At 42.2% G+C, this 17,383-nt stretch overlaps 1 protein-coding gene across 1 annotated transcript in view; it reads left to right on the top strand.

Moving 5' to 3' along the window:
• The first annotated feature begins 84 nt into the window (after window positions 1-84).
• Window positions 85-17,383, top strand: part of LOC114043274 (E3 ubiquitin-protein ligase RNF115) — a 50,103-nt gene continuing 32,804 nt past the window's right edge. The window contains exon 1 of the mRNA XM_027862347.1: window positions 85-186. Within this exon, the coding sequence (XP_027718148.1) occupies window positions 85-186 (102 nt within the window). The remainder of the gene's footprint in view (window positions 187-17,383) is intronic.

Genomic DNA, 17,383 nt, shown 5'->3' on the forward strand with positions numbered 1-17,383 from the left:
GGGGGCAGGAGGAGGAGGAGGAGGAGGAGGACCGGGCTGTGGCAGCGGGCGGGAGGGCGGCCGGCCAGACGGGCACGGGAGAAGATGGCGGAGGCCTCGGCGGCGGGTGCGGGCGCGGGCGCCGCCGTCCCCCCGCACCGCTTCTTCTGCCACTGCTGCAAGGGCGAGGTTAGCCCCAAGCTGCCGGTAAGAGACCCGCCCCCCACCCCCCCCGCCCCGGGGCTCCCACGGGAGATCCCTCGCTCCTCGGCCGGGGGACCCGATCCCTACGCGTCTTCGTTTCCCCGAGCCCTCCGTCTCCGAGCCGGCGGAGGGGATCCCGGACCGAGCCTCCGAATCCCTCCTCTCCCTTCCAGCCCCCTGCCTGTCCTTGGCCCCCCCTCCTCGCGTGGTAGCCCCTCGCCCCAGGGAGCCCTCTGCCGCCTCCTTCCCCCGGGCCCCCGCCCCTCCGGCTTCTCTCGCCTCTCCGCACCTTCTCCCCTGGTCTTCCTTCATCCTCTGGGGTTTCTTCTCCACTTATTCCCTCTTTCCTTCTTCTCCCCGCAACTGTGATGGAAGAAGTCGCCCTCTTGTCCTCCCGCCGGGCTAGGACAACGGGTCCCCGGGCTCCCTGGGGTCGTCTCCGGGGCAGCAGCCTTGTAACGGGGAGGTGGAGAGGCTGCTGGGGGCGGGGGAGGGATGAACTGAGCCTCGGGTGCCCTGGTGAAAGTGAAGGAGCTGGAGTCTGATGACTCTCAGGCTGGCTGCTCTCCCCCCCCGTTTCCACAGCCCTGGGAAGGGCTGGATTGTTTCAGCCTTCTGTGAATTTTGGTCCCGATATCGGTGATCTCTCTAGTATCACCATTCCACCCCCACCTCCACCCCCCTTATTTTAAAAAAAAAAAAAGTGCTGCAGGAGCAGAATGTAGGCTACTGCATCCTCTGACGTACAGCTGGTGTTCACCTGTTTCTGCTGAACTCCCTCTTTGTCCTCCGAAGGGTAGTGCTGTGCTGGTGAGGGAAGCATTCCTGTGGCATGCTGTCCCTCTGAGCCCCAGACCCCTCGGTGATGGCCACCGAGAAGCACCCACCAAGGTGAATGAAGGTGTGTGTGCATGTGTGTATGTGTCTGCCCATACACATACACACACACACAGCTGCCTTGCCAAGACATTTTCTCTGGAACAGGCTTTTGGCTGTTCCTTTGCTTCGACAGTGCCCGTGTTCCATTCCAGGTACAGTGTTAAGGGCAACCACAAACCCAGTTACATCTACAAGCGCTGTTTGCAAAGCACAGATGAGTCTTGCTAATGTGAATGAGCCCTTTGGAATCAGGTTTAAATTGGGACTCTAAGGTACTCCATACATGGCCTATAAGACCTGGGAAACGGAATTCCTAGTCACAACACTGTGCAGTGAAGTGTCTAGCTAATAAGTACCTATATAAGTCCTCCTCCCTGCCTCTGAATTTAGTTTAGAAGTTCTGCTTGAATTTGTTTTCTTCTGCTGTATTCCCTCCCCCCCCCAAAATCTATCTTCAGTTTCATCTTTGCTGCTTGCTCTTGGTTGCTGACTTGACATTTTTCACACAGTGTTTCACTTTCTCTGGGAAAAGCAACTGTCTTGCTCTTCCTGAAGAGCAGACCTGGAAACCTTTATTGACCTCAGGGTCAGTGTGGAGAGCGAATCTCAGCTGTAGACAGGCCTGTGTGATCTGTGTGCTGTGCTGGCTGTGAAAGTGTGACCCTGTGGAGCATCGAAGCCTCAGCTCTGTTCTGATCTTTAAGTTCCTGTTCTCCATTTTAATGTCTGAGACCAAAACAGAAAACTCAGGGAAATTTTTATTCTTTTGCTCTTTTCCTTCTTGTTCCCTAGTACAAACTCCCCATTTTGAACATTTTAAGATGTTTTCTAAAGCCTCAATTAAAATAACAGTAGCATTTGCTTCATGGATCCACCAGACCCTTTTAGCTTTGGCATACTCTATTTGGTTGGGTTAGGCCTCACTTTACAATAAAATACTTATTGAGTGCCTACTATGACCGTACAAAGCATAGGTACTGTGGGGAATACCGAGAAATGTTAGGCAAAGCCCCTACCCTCAAGGAACTTTGAAGGTAGTTGAGGTGAGCAGTCCTGATTGTGTTTGTGTGTGTCTTACATTGTAAATTATGAGTAAGTGTTGCTGACAATAAATGCTAATGGAATTAGGAGAGGAAAAACTAGTTTTGAGCTGGGGTTGTGAAAGAAGGCTTCATTCACAGAAGTGATAGGGCTTGAGTTGAGTTTTGAAGGATAAAGAGGAGTCAGAAAGGAGCTGAGGAGGAGGGTATTCCAGCTGAGGGGAAATGCTGTATGTAAAGGTGACGAAGACTGGAAGGTGGGAATTCATGAGGCATATTTGGATTTGGTCATCTATAATCCATCTATATCCTTGCTTTTCTTATATTTAGTCTTTTGCCTTCTTGGAATCTTGAGTAGGATAAACTGAGCCATAAGTGATCGTAATTTAGATTTGTAGTTTAGTTGCTATATTTGTTAATGAGCTTTAGTTTATTCTAGGGTCAAAAACTATATCTCTAATCCCTTGAAAAGATATACCTTTAGTCATAAGGCAAACCACACCAGAGAGTGTCTATAATTTTCTAACTCCTGGTGGAAAATCACCTCAAAGTACATGATCGGTCATTAGCATTATTTTTACACATAAAGAAAAGGATAGGGATAGGAACTGGACCTGAGATTTCATTGGTCCCAGTACAGGTTAGCACCTTCTCTGCAGCTGCTCTGTGAGGGCTCAGAGAGTGCTGGTGGCACAGACAGGCGACAGGGGACATGACTTGTTCCAGCTCACATAGCTGAGATGTGATAGATGTAGGACTTGAATCTGCTTCTTTCTAACTTTGAGTCTGGCTGGCTGTCCACTACAGCCATAGACAAATAGTGCTTAAAAAGTACTGAACTCCTTTCACATCTTTTTTGATGACCTTGGGCACTATTATTACACCCCTGGATGAATGAGGTAAGTTCAGCTCAGCTTCATTCGTATAAATAGGTTTAATTTGTACTCCTACTGGGTAGCTGACTTTTACCGTACTAGTTGGGTGACTGCAGCACCATTCCCCCCATGAGGTCTGTCCTCTCTGGGCACCAGGGACTTGATCAAATTTCCATTGGCCTTTAATGAGCAACTTGGGTAGGTTTTTCCAGTATTAATAGAAGGGACTGCCCCAGAGCTATGCTGTTTCTTTGTCATTTTGCCTTCCCAAGAGTCATAGTTTTGATGAATGAACCAGCTTTTACAGATCTGCATCTTAGCCCTTTTCCATCTAGTCAGTGCTCCCCCATCAAGTCAGTAATGCCAGGTAATGATATCTTTTAGATCTAAGGTTCAAAGCACTAATGTTTAAGCCACTTTCATCTCCTATATTTTGACAAGAACTAGAGAGAGCTTCTTCCTGGATTTAGTTTATCTTGGTGTTCGTGAAGATGTTTACAGGCAGCAATAGTTGTGAATTGTAGATCTTTGCTCTCAAATTGCCCCTTCGTGCTTGGTCACCTTTTCTCATCATCAGTGTGTTTTACCATCCTGGAAACATTCACTGATAGCATTTTAATGGCCCTATCGAAAGAGAAAGTTGTGCTAGGCCTGTGCTCACTCACAGGCACACGAATGTCAAGAGGTTTGCTGCGCAGTAGGCTGAAGCTTAATACAGCTTCTTCTTGTTGTGTTGTTTGTCCTTCATTCCCAAAGAGGACCATGGCATCACGGAGGTGATGACATGACATGCGGGTGAATTGGATTTAAGTGAGGAAGGGCTGTGCAGGGTCGCCAGCCTCAGTTTCTCCTCCAGAGCCATCTGAGCCCAGTGGCCAGATAGAGATCTGGACAGCTAATCCATGTGGTTCGGATCCACCACAGTGGAGGAGAACAAGAATTCATTTTGAAAGCAGAAGATGACAGACATAATCATGGGTGAATTATGAAGGGAATTTTAGAACTGAAAATGAAATTACCTTCATTGGTTCTGGCAGCACATTTTGCTTCTTGTTTGATTCACTACTTTGGGAGATCACCTTGTTACAGCACGTTCTTTTTCTAAGTAGATACGTTTTCTTACTTAAATAGGATGAAGATATGATGAAGTTACTTTGTTCTAATTCCAGAATTTAAAATGTATTTTAAATAAGAGATTTTGATTGTGGAACCTAAAGGTCTAGTACTTTTAATGCTGAAAGAATTCAGCATTAATGACAAAAGAAACCCAACATTTGCTTCATTGTCCTAACCATCAAAGTGACAGAAAATATACAGGGACCTTTTTAACCTACTACTCAGGGATCTCAGAGTACTTTATAAACCACACAACAAACTTTTTTTTTTTTTTGGTGAGAGCAATTGGGGTTAAGTGATTTGCCCCAGAGCGACACAGCTAGTGAGTGTTGTGTGTATGAGGCCTAATTTGAACTCAGGTCCTCCTGATTCCAGGGCCAGTGTTCTACCTGCTGCGCCACCTAGCTGCCCGTAAACGTTTTAACCTTACCTGAAAATCAACTTCTATATAAGAAACGTGACTGTGGAACTCAGGTGAGATTTTGGCGTAACCTAACCACCGTATTGGACCCATTTGAAGATCATTCTCATTAGAAAAGCGTTATCCAGGTTGACACTGTTTGGAAGAAGGTAGCCGATGGAGCAATTTGAAGAGTGAGAGTTGTAGAGTACAGAAAACTAGTACAGAAAAACCTCGCCTTAACAAACCAAAAGGGAGTACACTGTCTGGAAAACTGTGTTTTTCAGAGGCTATGTGAGGATTGAATCCTAAGCTAGGTGACTTTGCTTTATGTGGTTACCCAAAATATTCAGAGAAAGCCAGTAGGTGATGTCTGACACTGAACTTAGGAAGCGATTTAGTGGTTTGAGATGGAGTTCAGGGTTTGGCATGCTTGGAGTCTGTTGAAACTCTGTTATTGCTGTCTCATTGAGAGGTTGTTCCATTATGAGTTGAGCCAGTGTTCCGTAGTTGTAATATTTTAAATGAGTAGACGTATGAGACACTGCTTTGGGAGCCTTATGGAAGGGGTGGTTCCAGATACGTACAGTAGCCCAGAAATCTTGGAAATACAGAATCAGATAAAGACGTTGTCATGTGTCTCCCAGTGGGCAAGTTCTAGCCATGAGGTGTTGTGAGAAAAAGTCTAGGTAGCACTTAGTTAAGTGTATGTATACACACACACACACATATATATACAGAATTGTCTTTGGGACTTTCTCAGCATGTGGAAGAGTAACATCATGTGATGGAATAGTCAGAATGCTGAGGAAGTTTCCTGTGGGCCCGGGGAGTGAATGAAGGGGATATAAGTTTTGTGTTTTAAGGCCTTTTGTAACCTGTGTCTCTCTTCAGAAGAGGAGGCAACATGGGTTAATGAGCAGAGTTCTGGACTTGCCACCAGGGACCTGGCTGTGCCCTCCCTCAAACACTGTGGGATCACTTAAGCGTTCAGAACTTTGGTCTCCCTGACTGTAAGGTGGCAGTGATGTTTGTATTTGCTGCTTTGTCAGGTCGTCAGGAAAAAGTGTTTTGCAAACCTGTATAAATGCTCTGTATGTAAGTTATTGTTAGGAAGAGAAAGGAGTGTATTGTTTTTTACTTCACTTGGGGGTCAAGTTGGAGGAAGGGCATAGGAACCAAAAAAATGGTGGATTCTCGACTTCTATCTCATGCTCTTGTTGTCTAAGGTTTTATGTTAGTGTCTAACTTTGACTTCTAATTTTGGATCCCTACGGAGATTTCTTTTTTATGAAAAAAATTTTTTTTAACATGACAGTCCCTTTCTCTTAGTGCCTTCCCCTTTGAACCTTTCCTTGTAATAAAACAACAAAAACAATTTAAGTAAAGCTAACTGACTTTGAAAGAGGAAGGTGTGTCAGTTGTCAGTTTTCCAGATTGTTCATTATAGTTCATCATTGAATGTTATTTACATTATTGCAGTCACTAGGTATGCTGTTCTCATGGTTCTGCTTTCCTTTCACTTTGCCAACAACCCCGGAGCTCGTGACTCTTTACTTTTCTTGTTTGTTCCTGATCTTGGAGATGGAGATGACACTGTTTATAACTTCAGTTGAAGTTCCAGGTACTAACTTCATGGAAGCCCCTCCATGTTTCTCTGGATTTCTTTTTGTTCATCATTTCTTAGGATGTACTGATTTTGCATTACATTCATATGCCACAATGTTTCCAGCTATTTACTAGTCAGTGGATACCCATTGTTTCCATTTTTAATTTTTTTACGATCACTAAGGTTGTGGTTGTGAATATTTTGTCGCCTCTCTTGCCATAGTTTCTCCTCAGTGACTTCCTCCGGGTATGTGCTTGGTAGTGAGATCACTTTGTCAAAGGGTGTGAATCTGATTAGACTTTTAGATGGAAAAGCTGATCTTTAGCCAAGGGCCTAATAGAAGTATTGTTCAGAACTGGGACTAGAATTCAGTAGTTTGTGTTTGCTAGTTCCTTGCAGCACTCTCTGTTGTCACTTCAGCTCTTTGCAGTTACTGAGACCAGAGGTTTTAGATCCCTCCTCTCAGGTTACACACCACAGAAGCGATCTCTAAAAGAAGAGCATCCAAATCTTTGTCAGTTGGGAGCTAATTGAAATAGCAACATTGCATGTAACTTAGTAAGAGAGCTAGAAATTCCAGTTTCAAAACAGAAGCAGAAAACAAACCCACCTTTTAGACTTTCAGTCAGTAACTTGCCTTAATAGCCACTGAGTCTACTTTCTGAGTTCTCCCCACTGCAGAGAATGCCTTCACCAGCCCAGGAAGGTGTGTCTCTGTCTTCTCTAGTTCTTGCTCTTGGAAACAAGGGTGACACACTGCCTATAACATGAGGTGAAGCCACAGGTACTAACTCTCCCTGTGAATGGAGAAAAGTCACCTGACTAAGCCCTTCACTCTGACATACCCACCTATGAAATGGTCCTGTAGGACCGCTGTTGGGGGTTTGAATGCTTGGCGAGAGCTCAGACATCCTTGGCTGAAAGGTAGCCTAAGACTGAAAAATACTGTTATTCACGTACTTTTAGCAATTCCCGAAGAAAGATAAAACCCTGAACATAGCATAGCATTTTCATGTAATTCTCAAATGATTTCTTTACACATAATCAATTAATTGGTTCATTAAACAAGTATTTCATTATTCTTTGTGGCTTTTCTGTTGTTGGAATGAGAGAGTAAGGTAATTTCTTCTCATGCAGGATTCTTTGGTTGGTTTTATCTTTCTGTTGTCAGCTATTAGGGCGCTGACTTTGGAAGATGGTCAGAGCTGAACCCATTGAATGTGTTAAGAGCAGTAGAAGCCAACTAGGACACTGGCACAAAAAAGTCTTAGGGATCATACCTAAAACTTGTGAGCTACAAAGTGATGGTTTGAGAAAGTATTTTGTAACACTAGTGTTTGTTGGAGGAAAGGACCGTCCTGATCCAGGATTGCTGAGACAGTGTGATTGTAAGTCATTTGTTTACCTGTTCTGCGAGAACATGCTTAGTGAGGCAGCTCTATCAAATCAGCTTTCACTGTTTGTTTTGAATTGTTCACTTTAGAGGTCAGAAATAGATTGTTGAAGTACTGGTAAAATATAATAATGAATTAACAATAATAACAGCTTAAATTTGTCTGGCTTACTATGATAAAGCACCAGAAATTATTGGTTGTTTATTCTAGGTGAAGTGCATAAACTGAATAAAGAGGTACTGGTGTTTTAGTATTATGTCAGAACCTTTTAAACACAAAACCATTATTAAATAAGCTGATTAAAATATAGCATGGGTCATATGTCTCCCATATAAAACATAACTACATACTGTAAAATCCCAATAAAAAAGTGGGAAGAATACATGCTCTGCTTACCTGCCTGGATTGTTGTGACGATATGCAGTGACGTCCAAAAGTAAAGACGTATTGGTTTGGTTAGGTCTATAACATAGGTCCTGTCCTTCAAATAAAAAGGTTGCTGTAGTTTTGGGGGTTTTATTTGCGCCTTTATATGCATTTATGGGTAATCTTTTATATCATTGGCGTTAGTTGGAATCAGTATAGTCATGAGAGCCCTGCAGTGAGGTGAAAAGAATACAGCCTTAGAGTTAGGAGTCTTGGGTTTGAATCCTGCCTCTGACAGTATCTGCCTCACTGGATTGTTATGAGGTAAATGCCAAGCAAACCTTAAAGGGCTATATAAATATGAATAGTTAGGTGCAAAAATCTTGGGGCAATGTAACTAAATTTAGTACAGTTCTAGATGTGGTCTATAAGGCTTAGGAGAAATAAAATTTCTATTTTGTGGAGTCCCTTCCATTATGTGTTTGATCCTTAGGTATCAGGTACTATTGAAGCATAAAGTTTTGAAGACCACTAGGGTATTTTTTTTTTTTTGAGTGAGGCAATCTGGGTTAAGTGACCTGCCTAGGATCACACAACTAGTGCATATCATGTGTCTGAAGCTGGATTTGAACTCAAGTCCTCCCGACTGCTGAGCCACCTAGCTGCTCCTGGAGTATTTCTTACCAAGCTCTCTCTCACTTGCCATGATCACTTCTTAGCTTTTATTTTTTTAACTAAATTTATGCCATCCCAATCCATTCAATTAATTTTGGCATGTGTGTATAAAGCTAGTAGTGGACACAGCATGCCTTGTTAATTTCAGCATCATTAAAGCAGTGGTCCAAGTTTCTGACAAAAAAAAAAATCTTTACATTCTACTGAAAGGGATTGATGTTTGAAGCAGAGATAATTGGGAAGGAAAGTTAGTTGTAAAGTACTGATTGTTGCATAGGACAGATCACTTGGAGCACCAGAAATCTGGGGTGAAAGTGAAGCAAGTGGGGCAAATTTTTTAAAAAATGGATTTTTTGAGGATGTACTAGTAAATGATAACTATTCTGAGGCCAGTCAATGACTTGTCCACCCAAACGGTTTTATTTGTTTGAAAAAAGTTGTTTTTACATTTTACTGATATAGAACCTATTCCTCCCATCTTCTGTGTCTATAAGGGGAGGTATTGGCTCACAATTAAAGTTCTTGACATGCTCCTTGCCAATCATTGACATCTCAAAATAATATATAGCTTATAAGTAGCCACTGACTTTTTGTACAACTTAGGGAGTTTCAGGAAAAGGCTTCCAGAAGAGACTGTAGCCACATGCTTTGGAACTGAGAGCAGCATTCCAAATTCTGTACCGTCACAGTGTCAGCTATATCCATGGGTACTCCTGCGCTGTCTCTGGTTTATCTTTTAGTGCCTCCAGGTCATTATGATGGCTATCAATGATTTTGTAGGGAAGACCTTGGTCACTTGGTCACTTAATCCCTCTGGGCCTTTGGTTTTTCTCATTTCTAAAATGAGGTTGAAATAAATTTCTAACGTTTCTTTCAGCTTTATGATTTTATGGTTCTATGATTCATTTTTTCAGGTTTTTTGGTTTCTAGCTAAATGGCAGTTTATTGTGTTTATTTTTTTCTAGTACACAAGTATTTAACATTTTTAACCTAAGATACGTGCTGAAATAAGCTTGACTGGAACTTCATGTTTAACTTCTAAACATTAAGAATCTGTGGCATCAGGGCCACAGGTATTTTAGCTACCTTGCTCTCTACTTTGAGGGGAATGACCAGTCCTTAAAATGCAAGGATCGATGGTATGATGGTAGAAGATTCTTTGTGCATGAATGCTCTAAACTTGCCCTCTGTAATTTACTTAAGGAATATTTGTTACATGTTATTGAATAACAGTGTTAGATCCTTGAGAGGAATTCATCTGGTAACTGTGAAGTGAGGTAATTGCCTCACTCTTACTTAGGTTTTACAGGTATACGTATTTCCTTGAGCTTCTTGGTTTTAAAAAACATTTTTAACCCATTGTTTGCCTGCTATGTAACAGCACCCAGAGTGCTGTAAGTAACCTTTCTTTACCAGAGTGCCTCTAAGACAGCATGCTTGGGAAGCACTCTGAATTCTTTTATTGGGAAGTCAGTTACGGAATTCCAGGTATAATTTTATATTGATGAAGATTCCTGCAGGGCAGTTGGAAGCCTTTTTTGGTGGCTAATAGATTTGAGTACAATTGAAAGTTGACCATACTGCTCAGTTCTCATTTTAAGGCACTTAGCATATACTGACGGTCTTCTTTGGTGTGTATAAACTTCACTAGAAGACAGTCAACTCTTCATCTTCCCATGGAAAGATACCTGGAGGATTTTTTCCCCCCAAGAGGGGATCTGTGATTTCATTAACGTGAGAACTCCTGGTGTGAAAATTGCCCATGGTCTGAGACTGGCAGGTCTTGAACACAGGTCTTCCTCCCTCTAAGATGTCTCATCTCTCCAGTTTACCATGTTACCTCCCACAGGATGAGGAGGATTACTGCTACTGCTGCTTAGAAGAGGAAATATGTCAGATAAAGGTCTGACACCCAGAATTTCTTTTGTTTCTCCTTTTTTTCTTTTCCTGCCTTTTGTCTTTATGTATCATTTTGCTGTTGTTCAGTTGTGTCTGACTCTTTGTGACCCTTTTTGGGGTTTTCTTGGCAAAGAGACTGGAGTGATTGGCCATTTCCTTTTCCAGATGAGGAAAGTGAGGCAAACAGGGTTAAGTGACTTGCCTAGGGTCACACAGCTAATAATTGTCTATGGCCTGATTTAAACTCCTTCTAGGCCCAGTGCTCAGTTCATTCACCTTGCTGTCCACTTCATGGATCTCATTAGCTTCTGATTATCCGCTGTCCAGCAAGCCTTCTTGTAACAAAGATTTTAAAATAAAATAATATTTTCCATTATTTTGAATAGAGTTTAATTCCATGCTGGCTTCTTGCTGCCATTCAGTTTGCTTCTTGCCAGCCTATTGTACTTAGCATGATCATTTGCAAAGATACTGTGATATATTAGTTCTCACTCTAATGTCATGCCAAATCAGATTAACTAAGAAGGTAAATTGTACCTGGAAACTAACGTAGTGTATTTCAAAGGTAAATGCCTGACTTTTTGGGGGCAGTTACTTGTTATTTTAGATTTATGCAACTTTTCCTTTCTTTTGGTATGAGCAAAGTTTACAATTGAATCCTTTATATTGTTAGGTTGGAGGTATTTTTAAGGAGGGATGAAGTTGTTGTTTTTGGTATTTCTTATAGTTTAAACTGTTTCCTAGAAACTTTGCCCTCTTGCATTATTATTTACATGTGTATGTAAAGTAGCATTTCATCTAACATGACCTAAGTTTGTGCATGGGTTCACAGTAAGCTAAAAAATGGAGACTTTGGGCAATTGTAGACTTCTGTTCCAGTCCCCTGATTGTTTCAGTATTAAATTATGTTCTAGGGTGAAGGGGAAGAGTAGTGAACAGATTGTGAATTTCGCTTTTATTCGTAATTTGGAGGTGAAGATAAAGTAATTTTATGGGGCTGGAACAGAATCTTAGCTCTTTAAAGAGTACAAAAACTAGAGCTGTCCTTGTAAATTATTTAAATTTAGGGTCAAAGAAGAGTTTTGTTGGTTGGAAAATTGTGGCGATTGTGCTATTCATTCTTTTAATAAACATTTATTAAATGTCTGCTATGTATCAGGCACTATGCTATGCCCCAGGGATACAGAGACAAAAGCTAAATTGTCCCTGCTCTCATGGAGATTATATAATTTCTGTTGGAAAATGTGTGCACAGATCTGTGAATACAAAATGTCTACCAAGTAACGGGGTGTTTTGGAGGGGTGGGGGAGACTAGTAACTGGGAGGATGATGAAAGGTCACTTTTAGGAGGTTGTGCTTCAGTTGAACTTGGAATTAAACTAGGGATTCTAGGAGGCAGCAGTTAGGAGGGCATCCCTTCCCTGCCTGGGGACAAGCCTGTGCCAAGGTAAGGAAATGGGGCTGGCAGGTTGTGTATAGGCACCAACAAGTACGTTAGATTGTCTGTAACTCAGTGTGTGGGGTACATGCATGCTAGACAGTAAGAGAATTTCTGTTGTCTCTTCTAGTTCTGTGATTTGAGCTTTCATTTTATTTGGGTATTCTCTCACCTTTTGCTTAGTAGCCAGAATTGACCAAGGGAAAATTCCCCGAGACTTCTTTCTCTCATTCACCTATGAAGGATTCAATGCTGAGTGTTTAGTGCCTCACCTCTTTGGTGGCAGCCAGCTGGTATTTAGAAGGAAAATCAGGAACTGAGTTCAAATAGAAGGTGGTCATTGAGGACAATGACCATATTCTTGTTGCGCTGAAGAAGAAAGTTCCTCTTTCCTTAAATGACATGAAGAAAGTCATGAGTAGAACTGAGAATAAAACCCACTGTTCTATTTGGGGTCCAATCCAGCAAGTGATTATTTATTGAGCACTCTGCTCATCCTAGGGACCTGAAGACAAAAGGAAAACTAGACCCTGCCATCCGGGCCTTATTCTACTATGAAGATTTTAGTTGGTAAGCAGATATATATCTACAGGAAGAGTTGAGCAGAGAGCAAGCCCTGACCACTAAGGAGGGCAGGAAAAGCTTCCCTAAGGAGAGTATGTATGAGTTGAAGGAAGGTGAAGAGGCCTGAATTCCAAGTGTTGAGGTTTAGGGGCTCAGGGACCCCGAAATAGCAACATGCGGGTCCTGCCCAAATGAATTTGACCCAAGCCTTCTTTCAGCCAAGACAAAGCTTATTAAAACACCGGAGAGAGGGTGGGCATGATTCTAACAATCAGCCATATTGGCCAGATTCTTAAGGAATCTAAGCATTTGTGTTGCTAATGAAAGAGAGCCATATTGAATCTGAGCACCTTAATGGAGGCCAGAATGGATCTTATATACAGAAAGACTGTGGGAGGGATCTTTGAGTGGCCAGTAGGCTGGGATGACTGTGAGGTAACTGAGAATGCCGGGGCCCTGGGCCAAGGGAGATTGGATTCTAGCTAGAATTAAGGGTGGAAAGTGACCAGGGGCTGTCAGACCATGAAGATTGGGCTGGGTCAGAGGTAACAGAATTGGAAGATTGGGTGTAGCCACAATGAAAGGCCAGTTGAGGATTACTGGGATGGGTCAATGCCTCAGGTGAACTCCAGAGACTTCATCTAGTGGGAAAATTCAAGGAGAGTTCAAGGTGGGGTTTCCAGGGCCCTAGACCCAAATTCTTTTGGGGTAAGGGGTGAAGATCTCAGCTTGGGCCTGTAGCTGTCACAAGCATGATGCACACCCTGTGCAAAGGCATGAGACAGGAGAATGTGGAATGTGGAATGCCTGGAATAGCAGATACCTCACTTTGACTAGAGTATAGAGTGCACGAAGAGAAATAATCTTCAATAAACCTGGAAAGGCAAGCTGGAGGTTTATTTATTGTAAAGGGATTTACTTGCTGAGGAGTTTTTATCTTCTACTGGAGCAATAGGGAACCACTGAAAGTCCTTGAGGTCAGACCTGTGCTTTGGAGAAGGGAGACTAATAGTTGATCTTTTAGAACAGTGGTCTCTGAAATAGGAAACGTGCACCCCTAGTGGGTCATGGCATGATTCCGAGTGGTAACCAGTTGGAGGGCTTCATCCTATTTCCCCAAAGTAACAAATCTGGGGGCCCGTGTTTGACATACTCATGCCACCCCCTTCGTCTGTCATTGTGTAGCACTGCCTCCCTCCACGTTACATTCTTTTTTTTTTTTTAAGGCAATTGGGGTTAAGTGACTTGCCCAGGGTCTCACAGCTAGTAAGTGTCAAGTGTTTGGTCTGAGGCGGGATTTGGTCCTTCTGACTTCAGGGCCGGGGCTCTTTCCACTGCGCCACCTAGCTGCCCCTCCACGCTACATTCTTAAACAGCTGACCTCTGGTGGCTGTACAAAATCCCAGCTTCTAGCCGCAACACTGGGAAAAATCTCTCTTCCCTTCTACCATCTACCCTGCCAAGTATACCTAGACCCTACCCCATAGATTACTTCATGACTGGTGCTTTTTCTGCAGCAGTGACTGTAAGGTAAAGGCCATACCTGTACCCTTTTAATGTTAGGTAGGACAGAGTGAGGCCTGCAGGATGACCAGAGAGAGTGAGAGTATGAGTTGCCATCTACATCACAGATCTTATTACATTATCGTGCCTTCTTCCCCATCCCCATTTCTTTTCCATACTTCCCTGTTTCTCTCCTGGGCCCCATTATTTTTGAAGTATTCCAGGTTCTTAGCCTCTTGGTTATTCTTGACCTCTCACTCCAACACTGCTCTCTTGAAAAGTTACTTGTTATCAGTGGATCTCTCTTTCTCTTTCTCTCTCAAATGAATAAAGCATTTATTAAGCACTTACAGTGTGCTAAGTTTTAGGGATACAGATAGAAAAGTAAGACAATCCTTACTTTCCAGGAGCTCACATTCTAATGGGGGAGACAACACATATGAAGATTTCAGTTGTGAATCAGATGAGAAGGTCTCGTGGTCCTTAGGGTACAGTGGTAAAACATATGGTAATGCCTCTTTTTTAATGTCATATCCACTGATAAAATCACTTCAGTTTCTGATATTGAGCCATTTGACAGTGTCAAGGACTTAGGTGACAAGAACTTCATTTCTTCAGGAGCAGTTACCCATTGCATCTTCCTAGGGCTTCTTTTCTCTGACTTCCTTCTGTTTGTTGGTGCTGCTTTGTTGGCATCACTGCCTTCTCCATTGGATGGCTCTGCAGCAGTAGAGAAGTCTTTCTTACTTACACCATTACTTGCCTTCAGAGCTTCATGAAGTTAGGAGTGGTCCTGGATCTCAGTGATTTCTTTTAGTTCATTTAGTAGCATTTGGCAGCTTCAGCCATAGCTATCTTCTAGGCTTGCCAGGTCTTCCTGCTGCAGCTCCATTGTTTTGGCAGGGACCACTCTTCCTTTTCCTAGGTCCTCCCACTGATAGGACACAAGCCCTGCCTCACAGCCCTCCTTCTTAGTCCAGTCCTAGCTTCACCCATTGACCAGTGATTTCTTAATTGCCAAAAATGGTGGCCTTTTTGGAATCCTCCTATTTGATCCCTCTGACCACCTTCTCCTCCTGGATACTTAAGACAATTAAGAAGAAAACCAGGAGAGAGCAGTGTCACAAACCCTAGAAGAAGATATCAAAGAGAAGAGGTTGGTCAGCAGTGTCAAGCTGCAGAGAGCTCAAGAAGGATGAGAATTGAGGAAAGGCCCATTAAGATCTGGCAAATAAGAGATCATCAGGGAGCTGGGGGAACAGAGCCAAGTGGCAGGAAGAATACATTTAGCATCACCTCCCCTTGGCACAAGAGGTACAAAACCTAACCCAAGCAACAAACTCCCTGAAAATTAGAATGAACCAATAGAAACCAATGTCTATATGAAATAACAAAAGAAGTATTAAAGTCAAAAGAGTGAAAAAATGGGAGAAAAGGTGTCTCATAGTAAACCAGCTTACTTAGAAAACAGATTGAAGAGAAAAAGAAATTTAAGAATCATTGAACTATCTGAAGGCCGTGACCAAAAAAGATCTTGGGCATCACATTTCAAGAAATATTAAAAAACAAAACAAAACACAAAACTACCCAGTGCAAGTCCTAGCTAAAATCTCACTTCCTATAGGAAGCCTTTCCCAGTCTCTTAATTCTAGTGCCTTCCCACTCTTATTTCTTATTTATCCTTTATGTAGCTTGTTTGTACATATTTGCTTGCTTGTTGTTTTCCCCATTAGATTGTGAGTTCCTTGAGGGCAGGGAATGTATTTTGTCTTTGTATGCCCAGCTTTTAGCACAATGCCTGACATATAGTAGATGCTTATTAAGACTGACAGACTGACAGATCTCTTAGAACCAGAGGGCAAAGTAGAAATGAAAACTCCCAGAAACATTAGCTAGAGCTTCCAGGTCAAATAAAAAATGCTGCAAGCAGCTAGAAAGAATTGATGTACCAAGGAGCCCTAGTTATGGCCACATATGATTTAGCTGCCACTACTAATAAGGAGCAGAGAGCTTGGAATACAGTATTTCAGAAGGCAAAAGATATAGGATTATAACTAACAATAACTTATCTGGAAAAGCTGAACATAATCATTAAGGGGAGAGAAACCGAACCCTTAATGAAATAGAGGACTTCCAAGCATTTCTCATGAAAAGACCAGAGGTGCATAGAAACTTCAAAGTTCAAACTCAGGAGTTAAGAAAAACATAAAAAGGTAAATATGAATAAACAATGATAACAAGAATAAACTGCTTATATTCAGATATGGGGAGATAATACATGTTTCCCCTCTGAAACCTGTCATTATCAGGGGTCATAGAGGAAGTCTAATTAGACAGAAGACCTGGGAATGGTTCTTTTAGATTTTGATGGTCTCAAAAAGAATGGAAAGAGAAGAGAAATATGGGGGGGGGGGGGGAGAGTGAGGAAGAATAGAGAAAATTATCTCACAGAATCAAGGTGCCCAGGTAAATATGTATTGAAATAAGGAGGAAAGAGTTGGGGGAGCAACTGACATTTGGATCTTACTTTCATCTGAACTGGTCTAAGGAGGGGAGTATACACATAGATATGCAGAGTTGGTTACAGAAATTCAGAGAAAGAAAGAAAGAGGAAAAGGAGGAATTAGAGGGAAGGTAGATTAAGGGAGAGATTTACCCTAAGAGTTATACAAATATTTATGTCTTTTTTTGAGGCAGCAATGAGTGGGAATTTGAGAGGGTGCTCATCAACTGGGGAATGACTAAACAAGTTATGGTATGTAAATGTAATGGAATCCTATTGTGCTTCTAAGAAATGAGAATTTAGTTTCAGAGAAGCATGGAAAGACTTGTATGAACTGATGCAGAGTGAAGTGAACAGAACCAGAACAGTTTATATATACAGTGACAATATTGTAAAGTCAAACAACTTTGAAAGAATTAGGATCTCTAATCCTGAGAATGATTAACCTTGGTTCCAGAGAACTAATGATTAAGCATGCTACCCCACCTCCTGATAGAAACGAAAGACTCAAGAGTGCTAAATAGTTCGTTCTCTCTCTGTCTCTCTGTTTCTGTCTGTCTGTCTCTGTCTGTCTCTCTCTCTCTCTCACACACACACACACACACACACACACACAAACACCCCTACCTCTTTTGGATATGACCAATGCAGATTTTTCTTTCCCTGACTGAAAAAAGAAAAATAAAAACAAAATCTCCAGAGAGAGAGAGATAAGAACAAAATAACTTTGGAGAGAGCAATTTCATTTGAATGGGAAGCCCGGCTGTAGAGAGTTAAGAAAACAGAAGAAAGGACATGGAGACACCAATTATAGATGGCCTTCTCAAGGAGTTTAGCCATGAAAGGAAGGAAAGATATTGGTAGCAAGGATGGATGGATCAAGTGAGAGTATTTTAAGAACAGGAGAGACATGAGAGTGCTTTTAGGCAGGAGAGAAGG

The sequence above is a fragment of the Vombatus ursinus genome, unplaced genomic scaffold (assembly GCF_900497805.2).
Source record: "Vombatus ursinus unplaced genomic scaffold, bare-nosed wombat genome assembly UNPS02014768.1, whole genome shotgun sequence".
Classification (NCBI taxonomy): Eukaryota; Metazoa; Chordata; class Mammalia; order Diprotodontia; family Vombatidae; genus Vombatus; species Vombatus ursinus.